The sequence below is a fragment of the Fukomys damarensis genome, unplaced genomic scaffold, assembly GCF_012274545.1.
Source record: "Fukomys damarensis isolate Sample0158 unplaced genomic scaffold, DMR_v1.0_HiC HiC_scaffold_7, whole genome shotgun sequence".
NCBI lineage: Eukaryota > Metazoa > Chordata > Mammalia > Rodentia > Bathyergidae > Fukomys > Fukomys damarensis.
Window position 1 is genome coordinate 33717713 of NW_022900919.1, and position 13561 is coordinate 33731273.

Genomic DNA, 13561 nt, shown 5'->3' on the forward strand with positions numbered 1-13561 from the left:
AAAAAAAAAAAAAAAAAAAAAAAAAAGACTTAAAAGTATACTTGTTCTAATTCTGAAGGTATTTGCTCTGGTTTTTCAATAAGTGTATTTTGAAGCCCTAAAAGATGTGTATTACAAATGTGATGCCCAACATTGCCAAAATAATTTGAGCCTGTGAAAACTGACAATTACTAATGAATCAAGCATAAAAAGAATTTAACTTGGATTACCATAGATTAAAACAAAGATTATTTGTTGAAAAATTAGCAAGTGAAGACAATGTTTTCAGTTGCACTAAACTGAATGTTGCAGACTGGATATAAAGGCACACAGTCTGTTTCTTCTGGAGGGCCAGACCCTGAACTTTACTCCAGACTATTTGTCTTCAGAAAGCGGGTAATAGGGCTTCAGTGAGGCATAGCCAGACTCAGTGAGAGTAGGAGAGTTTTCATTTTAACAACTCTACATGTCAGAAAGGAGTAGGATTCACTTGAGAATACATTCATGCATTTTCTTTCCTCCTGTTAGGAAGATTGTCCTTGGGATCGAGATTGGTATGAGGCATTCAGAACAGATCTAGGACAATTCTTTCTCTGTTCTCTACAGTCTTCTTGTCTTATTTTTGTCTTTGTTACCACATTGGAAGAAGGAGGAGCATGCCAAGGCAGAGATACAGGGAAACATGGAGGGGTAGGGACAGCAGGAGAGAAAGGTGGTTAGAAGGAGAAAAGAGCGAGTGCGTGCACCTGTGCATGTGTGTTCTTGCAAGTACCGGCAATAAAAAGAGAGGATGTCTCTGATAACAATGCAGGAGAAGTAGAACCTCCAACTAAGGAATTCTTACCCATTATCTAGTTCAACACCCTCATTAGTAGATGCTGAAACTGAATGCAGGAAAGATTAAAGGATTTCCAAAAAGAGCCAGGGAGGACATTTTAGTCATATAGGGAGACGGTGTGTGTGGGGGACCAGGCATTTGAACATTCTGTATATGTGGACAGTGAAAGGAAGCATCATACTAAGAAATAAGCTTCCCTTTTGCTTGACTATAATATGAAAAGTCTTCAGACTTTCCCAAGGCAGAGTTACAGGAGGGGGAGAGTTATCACACTTCTGATAATAAATGACAGTCCTAAGAAATCAATCTTGTCTTCAGAGGGCACATAACAAGACCACTAACAGTGACATTAATGTGTTTGGGTTACACGAAGCAATCTGGATGGTTAATACACTTTGGCCATTTGTCCCAGGTCACCAGAGGTGAACAAAACAGCAGTGAATATAAACATAACTGTGTTTCATTAGACTAAGGTGCCAGCTTGAAGAGCAAGGAAAAGCCTCATCAATAATCTTTCCTTTCTTCTTGTAGCAAATCAAGATCTGTTAGATAAATACACTGTTGGTTACTCACTGTTGTGTTTGAAGGTCCTTATGGTTGCCCCTGAGAGTCGGGCCCCAAGGACAATAGAGGCGTGGTTCATCTCATCACTTAAAATGAGGCATCCCTGTACAGGAAACAAGCACACAGAACACATGCCAATAAATCAAACCCTCAGAAATATGTGGGAACAGGAAGACGTTGTAAAACCTGTAGCACAGATTCCTAACGTCCTCTTTGATTTTAATTAAAAGGCCTGGTGTCTATGTGGATAAAATTATGCATGACACTTAGCTTGTAGAAATGGGACTTTTCTTATGGGATTCAATCCTTACTGGAACCTTTACAAATGTGGTATTTTTTAAACAGAGAAGTTCATCACAGATTAAGGTGGTTAAGCCCCAGCTAGATTTATCTTTGGAAGGTAAACTTATTTGGGAGAGGGCTATGGAATTGCTGGGGGGTTTCAATTTATCCTAGATTGTCTGGGATGCTTTTAGTTATTGATCCTGGGGGGAAGGATCTTTTTCAGCTGAGTATTTCAAATTCTTGCTTCATAATTCTCCTTCTCAAATGTAAACATATAAACAGAAACTTCCCTGCCTTACCCTTAAAGACTTTGAATTTGCAAGGGTGGATGCCAATTCACAGTTAGAGGTTAAGTGGAAAAAGTTAGTTTAATGTTCTGCTTGTTAATTACCATCTGTAAACTTTTTCTTTTTTAATTTTAAAATTTGTAAACTATGGAACTGTAACAACATAACAGAAATTCAGGGATTAGTCATGGTGGACTTTTGTCTTTTGTGGCCACCCAGAATCTTTGATTTCTTATAGTTCAGTGTTTATAATGTGTTTTGTGTCTGAGTAAAATTCTCATATCTCCATACTGTAGACATTTGTGTATATTAATAATTTTTCTACTGAAATACTTGAGTTATTGTAAATCTTATGACACCTCACCTCTCTATTCTTTAGCCAGGTCTCCTCAGAACAAGGGTGCTCTACAAAACTATAATGCAATTATCCTAAGGAATTCCATATTTATGCAGTACTATCATATAATATATAATTCTGATTTACTTAACTTTCCTAGTACTGTCCTAATATCTTTTATAGATATTCTCTTTCCTTTTTCTCTGTGAACACAGTATAAGATCACACACCACACTTAGTTGTCATTCAAGCTCTTAAAAATATAAATCTGATTATTGCACTTGATTAATTTAAACAAGCAACTTTTCCTTTTTCTCAGGAAACATTTCAATCACACTGGAATGACTTACAATGCAAGACTCTTTGGGACTCTTGGGCACTTGTCTTCAACTCCTGTTTCTTCTTTGACTGCTGTCCTATGTTGTAGTTCCTCCAAAGCTAGCTACTTTGCACACAAGGTGCCTTCATCCTTGTGCTAAGGAAATAACTTACCTGTCTGTTAAAATTCTCTTCACATGTCACCCTCTTTTCACAGCAGTCATTCTCAAGAAGACATTGGGGGGAACTCTTTGTCTCCCGTAATGTATGTGCATACTTTTTTTGTCATACGTCTCCCTCACTAGCTTGCAAACCATATACATTTACAAGAGATAAGTCTTTTCCATCGTTGTATGTCTTCTATCTGGCTTCATGCCAGAACACAGTATATTCGATGAATGGTTGATCAAATGAATAAGTAGATGGATAAGATAGAAAAATTTTTTTATAAAAATAAAAGGCCAGGGAATGGGGAAAAATAAGAACCAAGATACATCATGTAGAGGTACAAGATCCCAATGATGAATGTATCTGTATTGTATACCTAAAATGTACCAATAAAGAAAAAAATACTTAATAAATGTTTGCTTCATTGCAAATGGAGTCAGAACCACTGAACTAAATCCCCAGCCTCCGAGTTATAATTCTTGGGAATAATATGCTAGAAGATAATTATGCTAACAAATCCTCACCTTTCCAACTAGTACAGGGATGTTTGTTGAGTTTGTTGCGAATCCCATCCCAAAGGTCATTGCCGCTTCTACATTCAGGAACTTAGCCAAGAGATCCTCCAACTCTTTATGCTTATCCAGGGTACCTGCACATAAAATTTACGAGGAGCATTTCATATTTTTTCATTAAGTCTGAGATTGAAAACACAATTTCCAGATATTCCAAATTCCAAGTATTCATCTACTGTAAAATGAATAAACAGCTTGTGGGATATTTACACACTGGAATGTAATACGAAGAAGGAGAATGAATTACTGCACCACACACAATGTGAGTAAACCACACAAATAAATTGTGTGAAAGAAGTCAGTCACAAAAATACAGTCTGTATGAGTCCTTTTATATAAAGGCTAAAAACAGATAAACAAGTCTATAATATTAGAAGCTTCTTTGGTTAGGAAGTTGAGGAGGATTTTGAGATTTTTCTTAATGTTCTGCTTCTAGATTTGAGTGCTGACTATACAGAGAAGTGTACTTTATGAAAATCTGAGTGATTGATCTAAATGCTTACAGTTGGTTCACTTTTCTATGCATGTTTTATTAAATATGAGAAATCAAATTTGCACAATATACACATCCCAATTCCTCATTCTCCAGCCTCTATCTCACAGGTAATTAGTAAAATTATAACCTCTTCAGTAGTTCCCCAGTCTTAAATGCAAATTGACCCCAATGGCTTCTATGAATACCAATAAAATAGATATAATTAATTAGACCTAGGCACTGTTCCAAGACTGCTGTTTTTTGATTGTCTTGTTTAATCTTAGAAGCTTGATGGTTAGGTTACCTCACTTAATGTTAGATGCTCAATAATGCAGATATTATTACTTTAGGATAAGAAAAGTGAAGCTTAACAATGCCATGGATAAAAATCAGCAGAGATAATCTAGTCTAACTCCAAAACTTTTAGCTCTCTATGACTTTGTATGTGATTCTTGTGTGACCCCTTCTCCCCTCCTCCTATGTCTTGCTGATAGAAAAGGCTGATATTTCCAATATTTTCTCTTCGCCAACACTTATCCTTCCAGAGCTACTCTGTTTAAGCAGTTGCCACAAACTGTACATGGTTGCTGTAACTGCAGAAGTGAATTTTAAATTTAACTTTCATTAACTTAAATTTTAAAACTGAAGCACTGTAAAATATTTTCGTGAAAAACAACTTTAGTATTTTGAAAGGAATGCATTTCAAATTAACCACGGAAAATTTAGTGTGTAAACTGAGATATGCTTAATATGTAAATAAATATGCAAACCCAGTTTTGAAGGCATAGTACAGCTACAAGAATTCAAAATAACTCATTAAAGTGTTTTATATTAATCACATTTGAAAGGCAGCATTTCAACTATATTGGGTTAAATAAAATGTACTATCAAATTAAATTTTACCTATTTTAAAAGGTTTTTAACGTTGCTATTAGCAAATTATAGTTGTTCTTGCATTATGCTTCTTTAGGGGATGCTATTTTCTAGATGATACATTTGGCAGAACAGAAAATATATACAAGAGGAGAGATGCTGTAATTTGCATTAATAGGATGTTCAAACTGTTGGTGAAAGTTAAATGTGAGGAATATTGTCAACATGTTTAGGACTATTGTAAACATGCTTCTTTCAACCTAAAGATCAATATATTTTTACTGTAGACAGTGGGATATCAGAATTAATGGAAACAACACTGAAATTCCACCTCACTATCAAGAAATCAACCAACAACAAATGCTGGTGTGGTTGTGGGGAGAAAGGAACCCTTCTCCACTGTTGGAGGGAGTGCAGACTGGTGCAACCACTATGGAAATCAATATGGAGATAGCTAGAAAAACTAGGATTAGAGGTCCCGTTTGACCTAGCTATGCCCTTGCTGGGTATCTTCCCAAAAGAATTAAAAAGAACCATGCCGCAGCAATATAAGCGCACCCATGTTTATAGTGGCACAGTTTGTAATGGCTAAAACTTTTGTTTTTAAAATTAATTTTATTGCCACATTTAATGTATACAGTATAATGACATTCATTGTTGGAAATCTGTACCTTTACATAATCAATCTTTGTTCTTATTCTTCCCCATTCCCCTGCCCTCTCTTCAACACCTCCCTCCCAATCTACAAAGACTTTGTTTCCATTATTTTTCATTTTATCATATTGATTCATTCCCTTCTTTCCTTTCCACTACCCCTCCCATTTCCCTTTCCTCTTTGTCCCTTTTCTTCCTATTTCACATTATCTATTATACCTTTTAGTCCTTACTTACATTTTCAGTTTCTCGCACTAGAGAAACTATTCAGTATTTACACATGTGTGTCCTATTTATATCACTTAAGAGTATCACTTCACTGTGCATCCATGTAGCTATAAATGTCTCTAATTTATCATTTTAATGGCTGAGTAGTATTCCATTTTATGAAATAAATCAAATTTTCTTTATCCAGCCTCCAGGTGATGGACAATTGGACTGCCTTCAAGTTTTAGCTATTGCAAATTGGGTTGCGATGAGCATGGGTGCACATATATCACTATAATATGATTCTTTTAATTCTTTAGGGAAGGTACCCAGAGAATAACTGGATCAAGGTCTCTGAATTATGCTGCTGGGATTTCAATTTGGATTTCGTTGTATCTATAGGCAGTTTTGGATGTATGGACATTTTCACTATGTTGATTCTACCTACCCAGGAACAAGGGATGTCTTTCCATTTTCTGGTATCTTCATCAATCTCTTTTTTCAGAGTGCTGTAGTTTTCAGAGTAGAGGTCTTTCATTTTTTTTTTTTTTTTTGTTAGGTTGATTCTTCAGTATTTCAAGCTTTTGGATGTTATTGTGCAAGGAATTAATTGACTCATTTTTTTTTTCTCAATGAGTCTGTTTTCCGTATACAGAAAAGCTATTTATTTTTGTGTGTTAATCTTGTATCCAGCTACTTTACTGAATTTGGTTATTAAATCTAGAAGATGTTTAGTGGAGTTCTTGCGGTCTTATATATAGAGTAGTATGTCATCTGCAAATAATGACAAGATGACTTTTTCCTTTCCTATCTTTCAATCCTTTTATTTCTTTCTCTTGTTTAATTGCTGTGGCTAATGTTTCCAGAACTATATAGAACAGACCATTTGTGGTTGTTATTAATCTATCACCTTTAACCATGTAAATTAAATTGAAATTGAGGATGAGCCAAGATATGTTTATAGTGAATAAACTCTTCAATAAAGCTACTTTACCCATCAGGATGGGGACTTAGAGGAGTTGGAAAGAGAGGACTAAATAGGTAAAATAATGAGAAGATTTCAAGTGAAGCCAGAGGAAATAGGATGATCACACAAACTCTAGGAAACTGTTGAAGACAAGAGGGAAAGATAGAGTGCAAGAACAAAGACAAGAATAGAACAACTTAACAGTAATAGGGAATCTATAAATTGTACTCACTTTCCTTTGAAACTAATGACAATTGAGTGAAGGAAAAAGAGAGAAGGAAAGAAAAAGAAAGAAGAAATCACAATTAGGGAAGGAAGAAGAACAAAAAGGGAGAAGAAGAATAACGTTGGAGAGCAAGACACTGATTGGGGAAAGAAGAAGGAAGAAACAGAATTTGCAGAATGGGAAAAAATAAAATTTTAAAAATAAAAATTAAAAATAGGAAAAGAAAGAAAAAAATTTGAAGAGCTTCTTTTGGGGCATATCTCTGCTGTCACAATAGACAATGTGGGCAGCAATGTGCAGAACTAAGTCAATTAGTCTCAGCTAGCCAACGGCAGACTACTGAGATTCAGGCTGAATTCTGGCTGCAAGGCCCAAGTTGAGCTCCCTGACTTCCTTCAGGGTTGAAATTTGCAAGAAGCTACTGCTGGTTCCAGCTGCCCTTCCCCTGAAGATAGTCCAAGTTCTAATGGAAGGTGGTGATCCCTCCAACTTACCAACTAGGGAGGTCTGATGTGCCTTTTTTTTGCAGTTGTTTACTTCCATTCTACCTTCTGTGTCTCAGTACCATGACAATTATGACTACCTGTGCCTCTGAATTGTGAATCCAGGTACTGGCACAACCAGGAGGCCCTAGAGCACAGGGTGAGGGGAGGAATGCTGCAGAGGCACCTGTGCATTGGCTTGGGGTGAAGGAGGTTGGGAAGCAGTGAGTTCCCCACATTGTTGGTTGGTCTTCACCAGTCTGCTGTGATGAAGGCCCAGGGTGCTGGAGTTGATTTTGGTTTTTGATCATTTAATATGTTACTGGTTGTTGGTTTTTCATAGATGGCTTTTATTAGGTTGATGTAGAGACTGTGTATTCCAATTTTCTGTAGGGTTTTTATTATGAATGAGTGTTGGATTTTGTTGACTGATTTTTGTGCATCTATTGAGGTGGTCATATGGTTTTTATCCTTGGCTCTATTAATACAGTGTATTATATTTATTAATTTACATATGTTGAACTATCAATGCATCCCTAGGGTGAATCCCACTCGGTCAGGATGTATGATTTTCTAGATGATCTACATTGTATTTGCCAGCATCTTATTAAGGATTTTTGCATCTATGTTCATTGGTGATATTGGCCTATAAGCCTATTTTTCAGTTGGATCTCTCTCTGCTTTGGGGATCAAGGTGATGCTTGCTTCCAGGAATCAGTTAGGGAGTATTGCTTCCCTTTCAATTTCACTGAAGAGTTTAAATATTCATGGCAGTAGTTCCTCTCTCAATGTCTTGTAGAATTTAGCAGTGAAGCCATCAGGGCCCAGGCTTTTCTTAGTTGGCAAGTTTTTAATTACATTTTCAATTTTGTTGATTGATATTGGCTGGTTTCAGATATTTAGGTCATCTTTGTTCATCTTTAGTAATTCTTATGAATCTAGGAATCTGCCCATTTCTTCTGTATTTTCCGTCTTATTGGCATATAGGTTCTTGAAGCCATATTGATGATCCTCTGGATTTCTTTTGGGTCCACTGTGATTCACCCTTTTCATTCCTAATTGCATGGATTTGGGCCTTTTCATTTCCCTTTATTTTATGTTTAGCTAAGGGTTTGTCAATTTTATTTATTCTTTTGAAGAACCAACTCCTGGATTTGTTAATTTTTTGTATCATTCTTTTAGTCTCCATTGCATTAATTCCTGCTCTGATCTTTATAATTTCCTTCCTTGTGTGAGCTTTGGGTTTGCTCTGCTCTACTTTTTCTAGAAGCTTGACGATCAGCATCAGGTTGCTTAATTGAGCTTGGTCTGTTTTTCTAATAAGCATATTCAGTGATATGAATTTTTCTCGTAAGACTTCATTCATTGTGTCCCATAGATTCTGATATGTTATATTGTCATTGCAATTTAATTATAGGAAGTGTCTGATCTCTTCTTTAATTTCCTCTGTGACCCATTGGTTATTCAGGAGTGTGTTGCTCAATTTCCATGTGTTTGTGAAATTCTTGCAGTTTCTTTTCCTATTGATCTCTAGTTTCATTGCACTATCATCTAATAAAATAAAGGGGATCACTTCAATGCCTTTGCACTTACTCAGACACATTCTATGAGTGAGAATGTATATGGTGTATTTTGAAGAAAAACCCATGTGCAGCAGAGAAGAATGTGTATTCTGATTTTGTGGGGTGGAACACTCTACAAACATCTGTTGAGTTCATTTGTTCAAGAATTTGATTGAGTTCCAGTATTTTGTTGTTTATTTTTTGTCTAGTTGATCTATTTGTGACAGTGGGGTATTGAGGTCTCCCATTACTATTGTGTTACTGCTTATTTGATTTTTCATGTCTGTTAGCATTTTTTAATACAGTTATGGGCACAAATGTTAACTGAATATATATTTGTGATTGTCATCTCTTCCTCTAGGATTGTTTCCTTTATAAGGATGTACTTTCTTTCTTTGTCTCTGTTGATCAGTGTTTGTTTGAAATCCACATGATCTGCGAAAAAGGGAGTTACTTATGCTTTTTGGTGGATTCTTGTTGCACGGAGTATTGTTTTCTACCCTTTAACTTTCAGCCTATGAATTTCTTTTTGAATTAAGTGTTTCTGGTATGCAGCATATTGTTTATATATATATACATGTATTTGAATCTTGCTTCGTAACCCATTCTGCCAATCTATTTGTTTTGATTGGTGAATTGAGACATTAACATTGATGTTTATAACTGATATTTGTTGACTTATCCTTGTCATAACTTCTTCTTTTTGTTGGATTCTCCTCCTTTGCATGTAATTTCTTGTCATGCCTAATGGATTCCTTCTGCTATGTTTCCTGGGGTTGTTGTCCTCATTGTCATTGCTTAGGGCATTGTTTGAAATTTTTTGAGTGCTGATTTGCTATTCATGAAGTTTGTAAGGTGTTCTTTGTCATAAAAGCATCTTGTTTCTCCATCAATTTTGAGAGATAGTTTTGCAGGGTACATCAATCTGGGTTGGAGGCTATTTTTAGGGCTTGAAATACATCACTTAAAGCTTTTCTTGCCTCGAGGGTTTATGTTGAGAAGTCGGCTGTGATTCTTATAGGCTTTCCTTTGTATGTGCTTTGTTTCTTTTCTCTAACTGCTTGTAGTATTTGTTCTTCTGTTGGGTCTCTGGAATCTTAATATATGCCTATGTGTAGATTTTTTTGATCATGACTAGTTGTAGTCCTATATGCCTCACTTATCTGTACGTCAAATTGTTTTCCCCTCCTTGGGAAGTTTTCTGCCACTACTTCTGTGAATATTTTTTAATGTTTTCTGCACTCTCTTCTGTTTCTTCATTGACTCCAATCAGTCTTTTATTATTCTTCTTTGCATCATCTAGCAGCTGTTGGATTGATTTCTCATGGTCCCTTACTATTTTCAAGAAATTTTTATTTTCCTGGTCACTAATTGCAATCCTATCTTGTATAGCTGAAATTCTATCTTCACATTGGCTCATTCTTCTGTGTAAATTTTCAGTGGCATTTTTAATCTCCTGGAGATCTGTTTGCATTTTTTTTATGGATTCAGTTTCTTTCCTATATTGGGATTCCATCATGTTCCTCAGCTCCTCTACTTTTTTTAAATCTGTGTCCACTCTAGATTTATGAATTATGTCTTGCACTATGGGCACAATCTCTGTTGTTATCTGAGAAATTATTTGTGACTGTGTTTTTTACAGATCCTCTTTTGTTGCTAATTCAGGGAGTTCAGGTGGTTGAGTATCCTATTGTTCTGTCTTGTTTATTTTTGGGGTTGCCTTAAATTATCTGGAAGTCTGGTTTTGGGATTTGTTTCTGTGTCTTCTCTTTTCAACAAATGCAGCCTGCTGTGCCTTTATTGATACAACTTTTTGCTCACCCAGTGGTCTTTAATTCTCACCAAGCCACCAAAAGACCTTTTTTCTGCTGTTCACCAGTACACCAACTCCTGGGTTCAAACCACTGATGCTATGGAGTGGGCCTCTGATTGAAATTTGTGCAGTGCTGCAGCTCTTTCCTGGGTTGGTCTTGGCTATGGGGTTTGTCCCAGCCCCTCGGGTTGGGGCAGATCCCTGGCTGGGATCTGCCTGCAGAAGTGCTGGTTTCCACACTGCTATTCCCAGGGATCTGTGCACACTTCATGTTTTTTTTTTTTTTAATAAAATGTAGTACTACTACATAAAGAATGAGAAACTAGAGACATTTATAGCTAAATGGGTACACATTGAGGCCATACTCTTAAATGAAATAAATAGGACACATATATGTAAACACTGAATAGTTTCTTTGGTGTGAGAAACTGAAAGTGTAAATAAGGATAAAGATGTATAAAAGATAATGTGATATAGGAAGAAAAGGTCTAAAGGGGAAAGGGATGTGGGAGGGGTAGGAGAAAGGAAAGAAGGGAAAGGAATAAATATGATAAAAGAAAAAAATGGAAACTAAGTTTTTGTAAATAGGGAGGGTTGGAGGGGGTAAGGGAGGACAGGGGAATGGGGAAAAATAAGAACCAAGATATATATCATGTAAAGGAACGAATTCCCAGTGATGAATGTTATTGTATTGTATACCTGAAATGTACCAAGAAACTTACTTTAAGAAATAAAATTTATTTATTTTATTTAAATTATCTCCCTTATGTTGGTAAAGTGGAGAGGGGTAAAACTTCAGAATGTACTAGATTGTCAGTTTGAAAATTTACTTAGGCCTGCATATTAAATAGGACTTTTGAAATCTAACCGTGGCACTTTGTGAGAGATCACACTGTTATGACAGATATCTAGTGACCTTTCTTCTCAAACTCAAACTCATTTATCCCCAAAGTTGTTAGAAGAAAATTCATTAGTAGCATCAATCTTACTTGAGATTTGGAGGAGTGGAGTGAAAAGTTAAAATTGTAATTTAAAACTTTGTATTATCTCAGGTATAGAGCATCAAGAGAAACTGACATGTAAAGAGAAAATATGGGTAGGTAATTATTAGTTAAGTTTGTTTTGACCTAGAAAAAACTGTGTCCCAAACAAACTAGTTTCAAGAATAGTTAGTGAAGGGGCCATTGACCTGGGTATGAGGGGACTCAGTTCTGGTCCCTGCTTTGGCACCAAAAGCTGAGTGGCTACCTCCCCTTAAGTTTTTGCGTGGACTGGAAGAGAAACTGTTTTAGGCTGTCAGACACTGCATTTTTTTTTTTCGTTCCTCTAACAGAATGGACTTTGTTTCCCAGTGCCAGATCCTATTCATTCTTTGAAGCCCACATGTCATATTTTCTTGGCTACCTTTCTCAACTTTCTGAGGTAAAAACTGACCATTTTTTCTTCTGAGATTACATGATCTTCATCATATGATGATTACAGCAATGATTAAATTGAACTAAGGAGGTTCTCAGGGGTCATCTCCTCGATTACATGAGACCCTCGAAGTGCAGATATTGTGTTTGAAATACTATGACTTTATAGATACTATGGTCTCAGAGATGACCATAGTATCAGAGATACCATGAAAGTACAAGAGATGTTTTGTCTTGGTGACACCAGTTTGTAGCCCAGTACTAACTTACAGTAGTGCTTGTAAAAGTGTTTGGGGTCTTCTGATGGTGAATGAAGACAGACCTGTGGTTAGAGTAGGAGATGGAACTAGGGCAATGATAAAAGGTGCCATGCAATGCTAAGACAACAAAGTGACAGTGCAGTGAGTACCAGTATGAAAACATCTATACCTGGAAAAGTCCTCTAGCAAAGACAGAAGGCACCCAAACATTACCAACTTTCTAACTCTTCCATAAACCTTTCCTGCCCAGGAAGTCAAATGTCCTGGCCTACTGTCACAGAACTGTAGGAATATCAATGTTCAAGATAAATCCTCACCTTTGATCTACCATCCCATGAGCTTATCCCTACAGTTGCATCACTAAAAGTCCTTGGCAAAACATTGAATACATTGTCAAGCAATCAGCCAGCCAACCAACTAGGAGGAATGTGTGTGCCTAAAGAGATTGCACACTCAAGGTCTCTGCCATCAGTCTTTGTTTAAAGTCAGTAAGGAGAAAGGAAATGTAGGTGTCTACTGTCCAGAGTTTTTCTGGATTTCTAGTGAGCAAGTGGTTAAGTAGACCAGTTTCTATGACTAAATGTCTCACAGTTGAGTTATGAGTGGTTTTGCAAATGGGGACTTACCTTCATTTGTAGAAAATAATAGTCCCCAGATTAAAATTCCAAGAAAACAGAGCTACAACCTTAGCTGAAATTACGAATAAATTTTCTATAAGCTTTATTTTTGTTTTTGATGACAGTTTAGTGTCTGGAGGGTGGTAAGAGCCACAGATTGCCTAAGGACAGTAGATCTCTACATTAATATGTTATATGTATCTTGGCTCTTGTTCTTATCCTGATGGTTTATTTATCCAGTGGAATACTCAAAAATATTATATGAGTAAGAAATAAATGCAACCTTGATGTATATTCTTGCCAGCTCTCTAAGCAATATTTTCATATGCCAAGTACTGGATTCACTGCCATCAGTCAAACCAGTAAAAATTAAATTCAGGATAAAGTACCAAAATTCAGTTATGGACTATATACTTATCCAATAGGACTTTTAGTTTAAAAAATTAGTGTATGTACTACATTTGGAAATCTGGTCCATTTCTATTAAATCTAGAGGACCCCCCCCATATCACTATGATAGTGATAGCTTGTCTCACACAGCAAACTTTCTATAGAAGTGCAGATAGTAAACAGCTTAGAATTTTCTGGCTATGTGATTGCTGTTGCAACTATTCAACTCTGCCACTGTAAAATAGAAGAAATGTAGACCATATAATATAAAA

General features: G+C 36.2%; 1 protein-coding gene across 1 annotated transcript in view; it reads right to left on the reverse strand.

The window, feature by feature from the left end:
• The window catches only part of Sptlc3 (serine palmitoyltransferase long chain base subunit 3), a 150676-nt gene that overhangs the window by 72320 nt on the left and 64795 nt on the right, over positions 1 to 13561 (reverse strand). The window contains exons 5-6 of the mRNA XM_010634095.3: positions 3301 to 3425; positions 1391 to 1484 (exon numbers count right to left, since the gene is read on the reverse strand). Of these exons, the coding sequence (XP_010632397.1) occupies positions 1391 to 1484; positions 3301 to 3425 (219 nt within the window). The remainder of the gene's footprint in view (positions 1 to 1390; positions 1485 to 3300; positions 3426 to 13561) is intronic.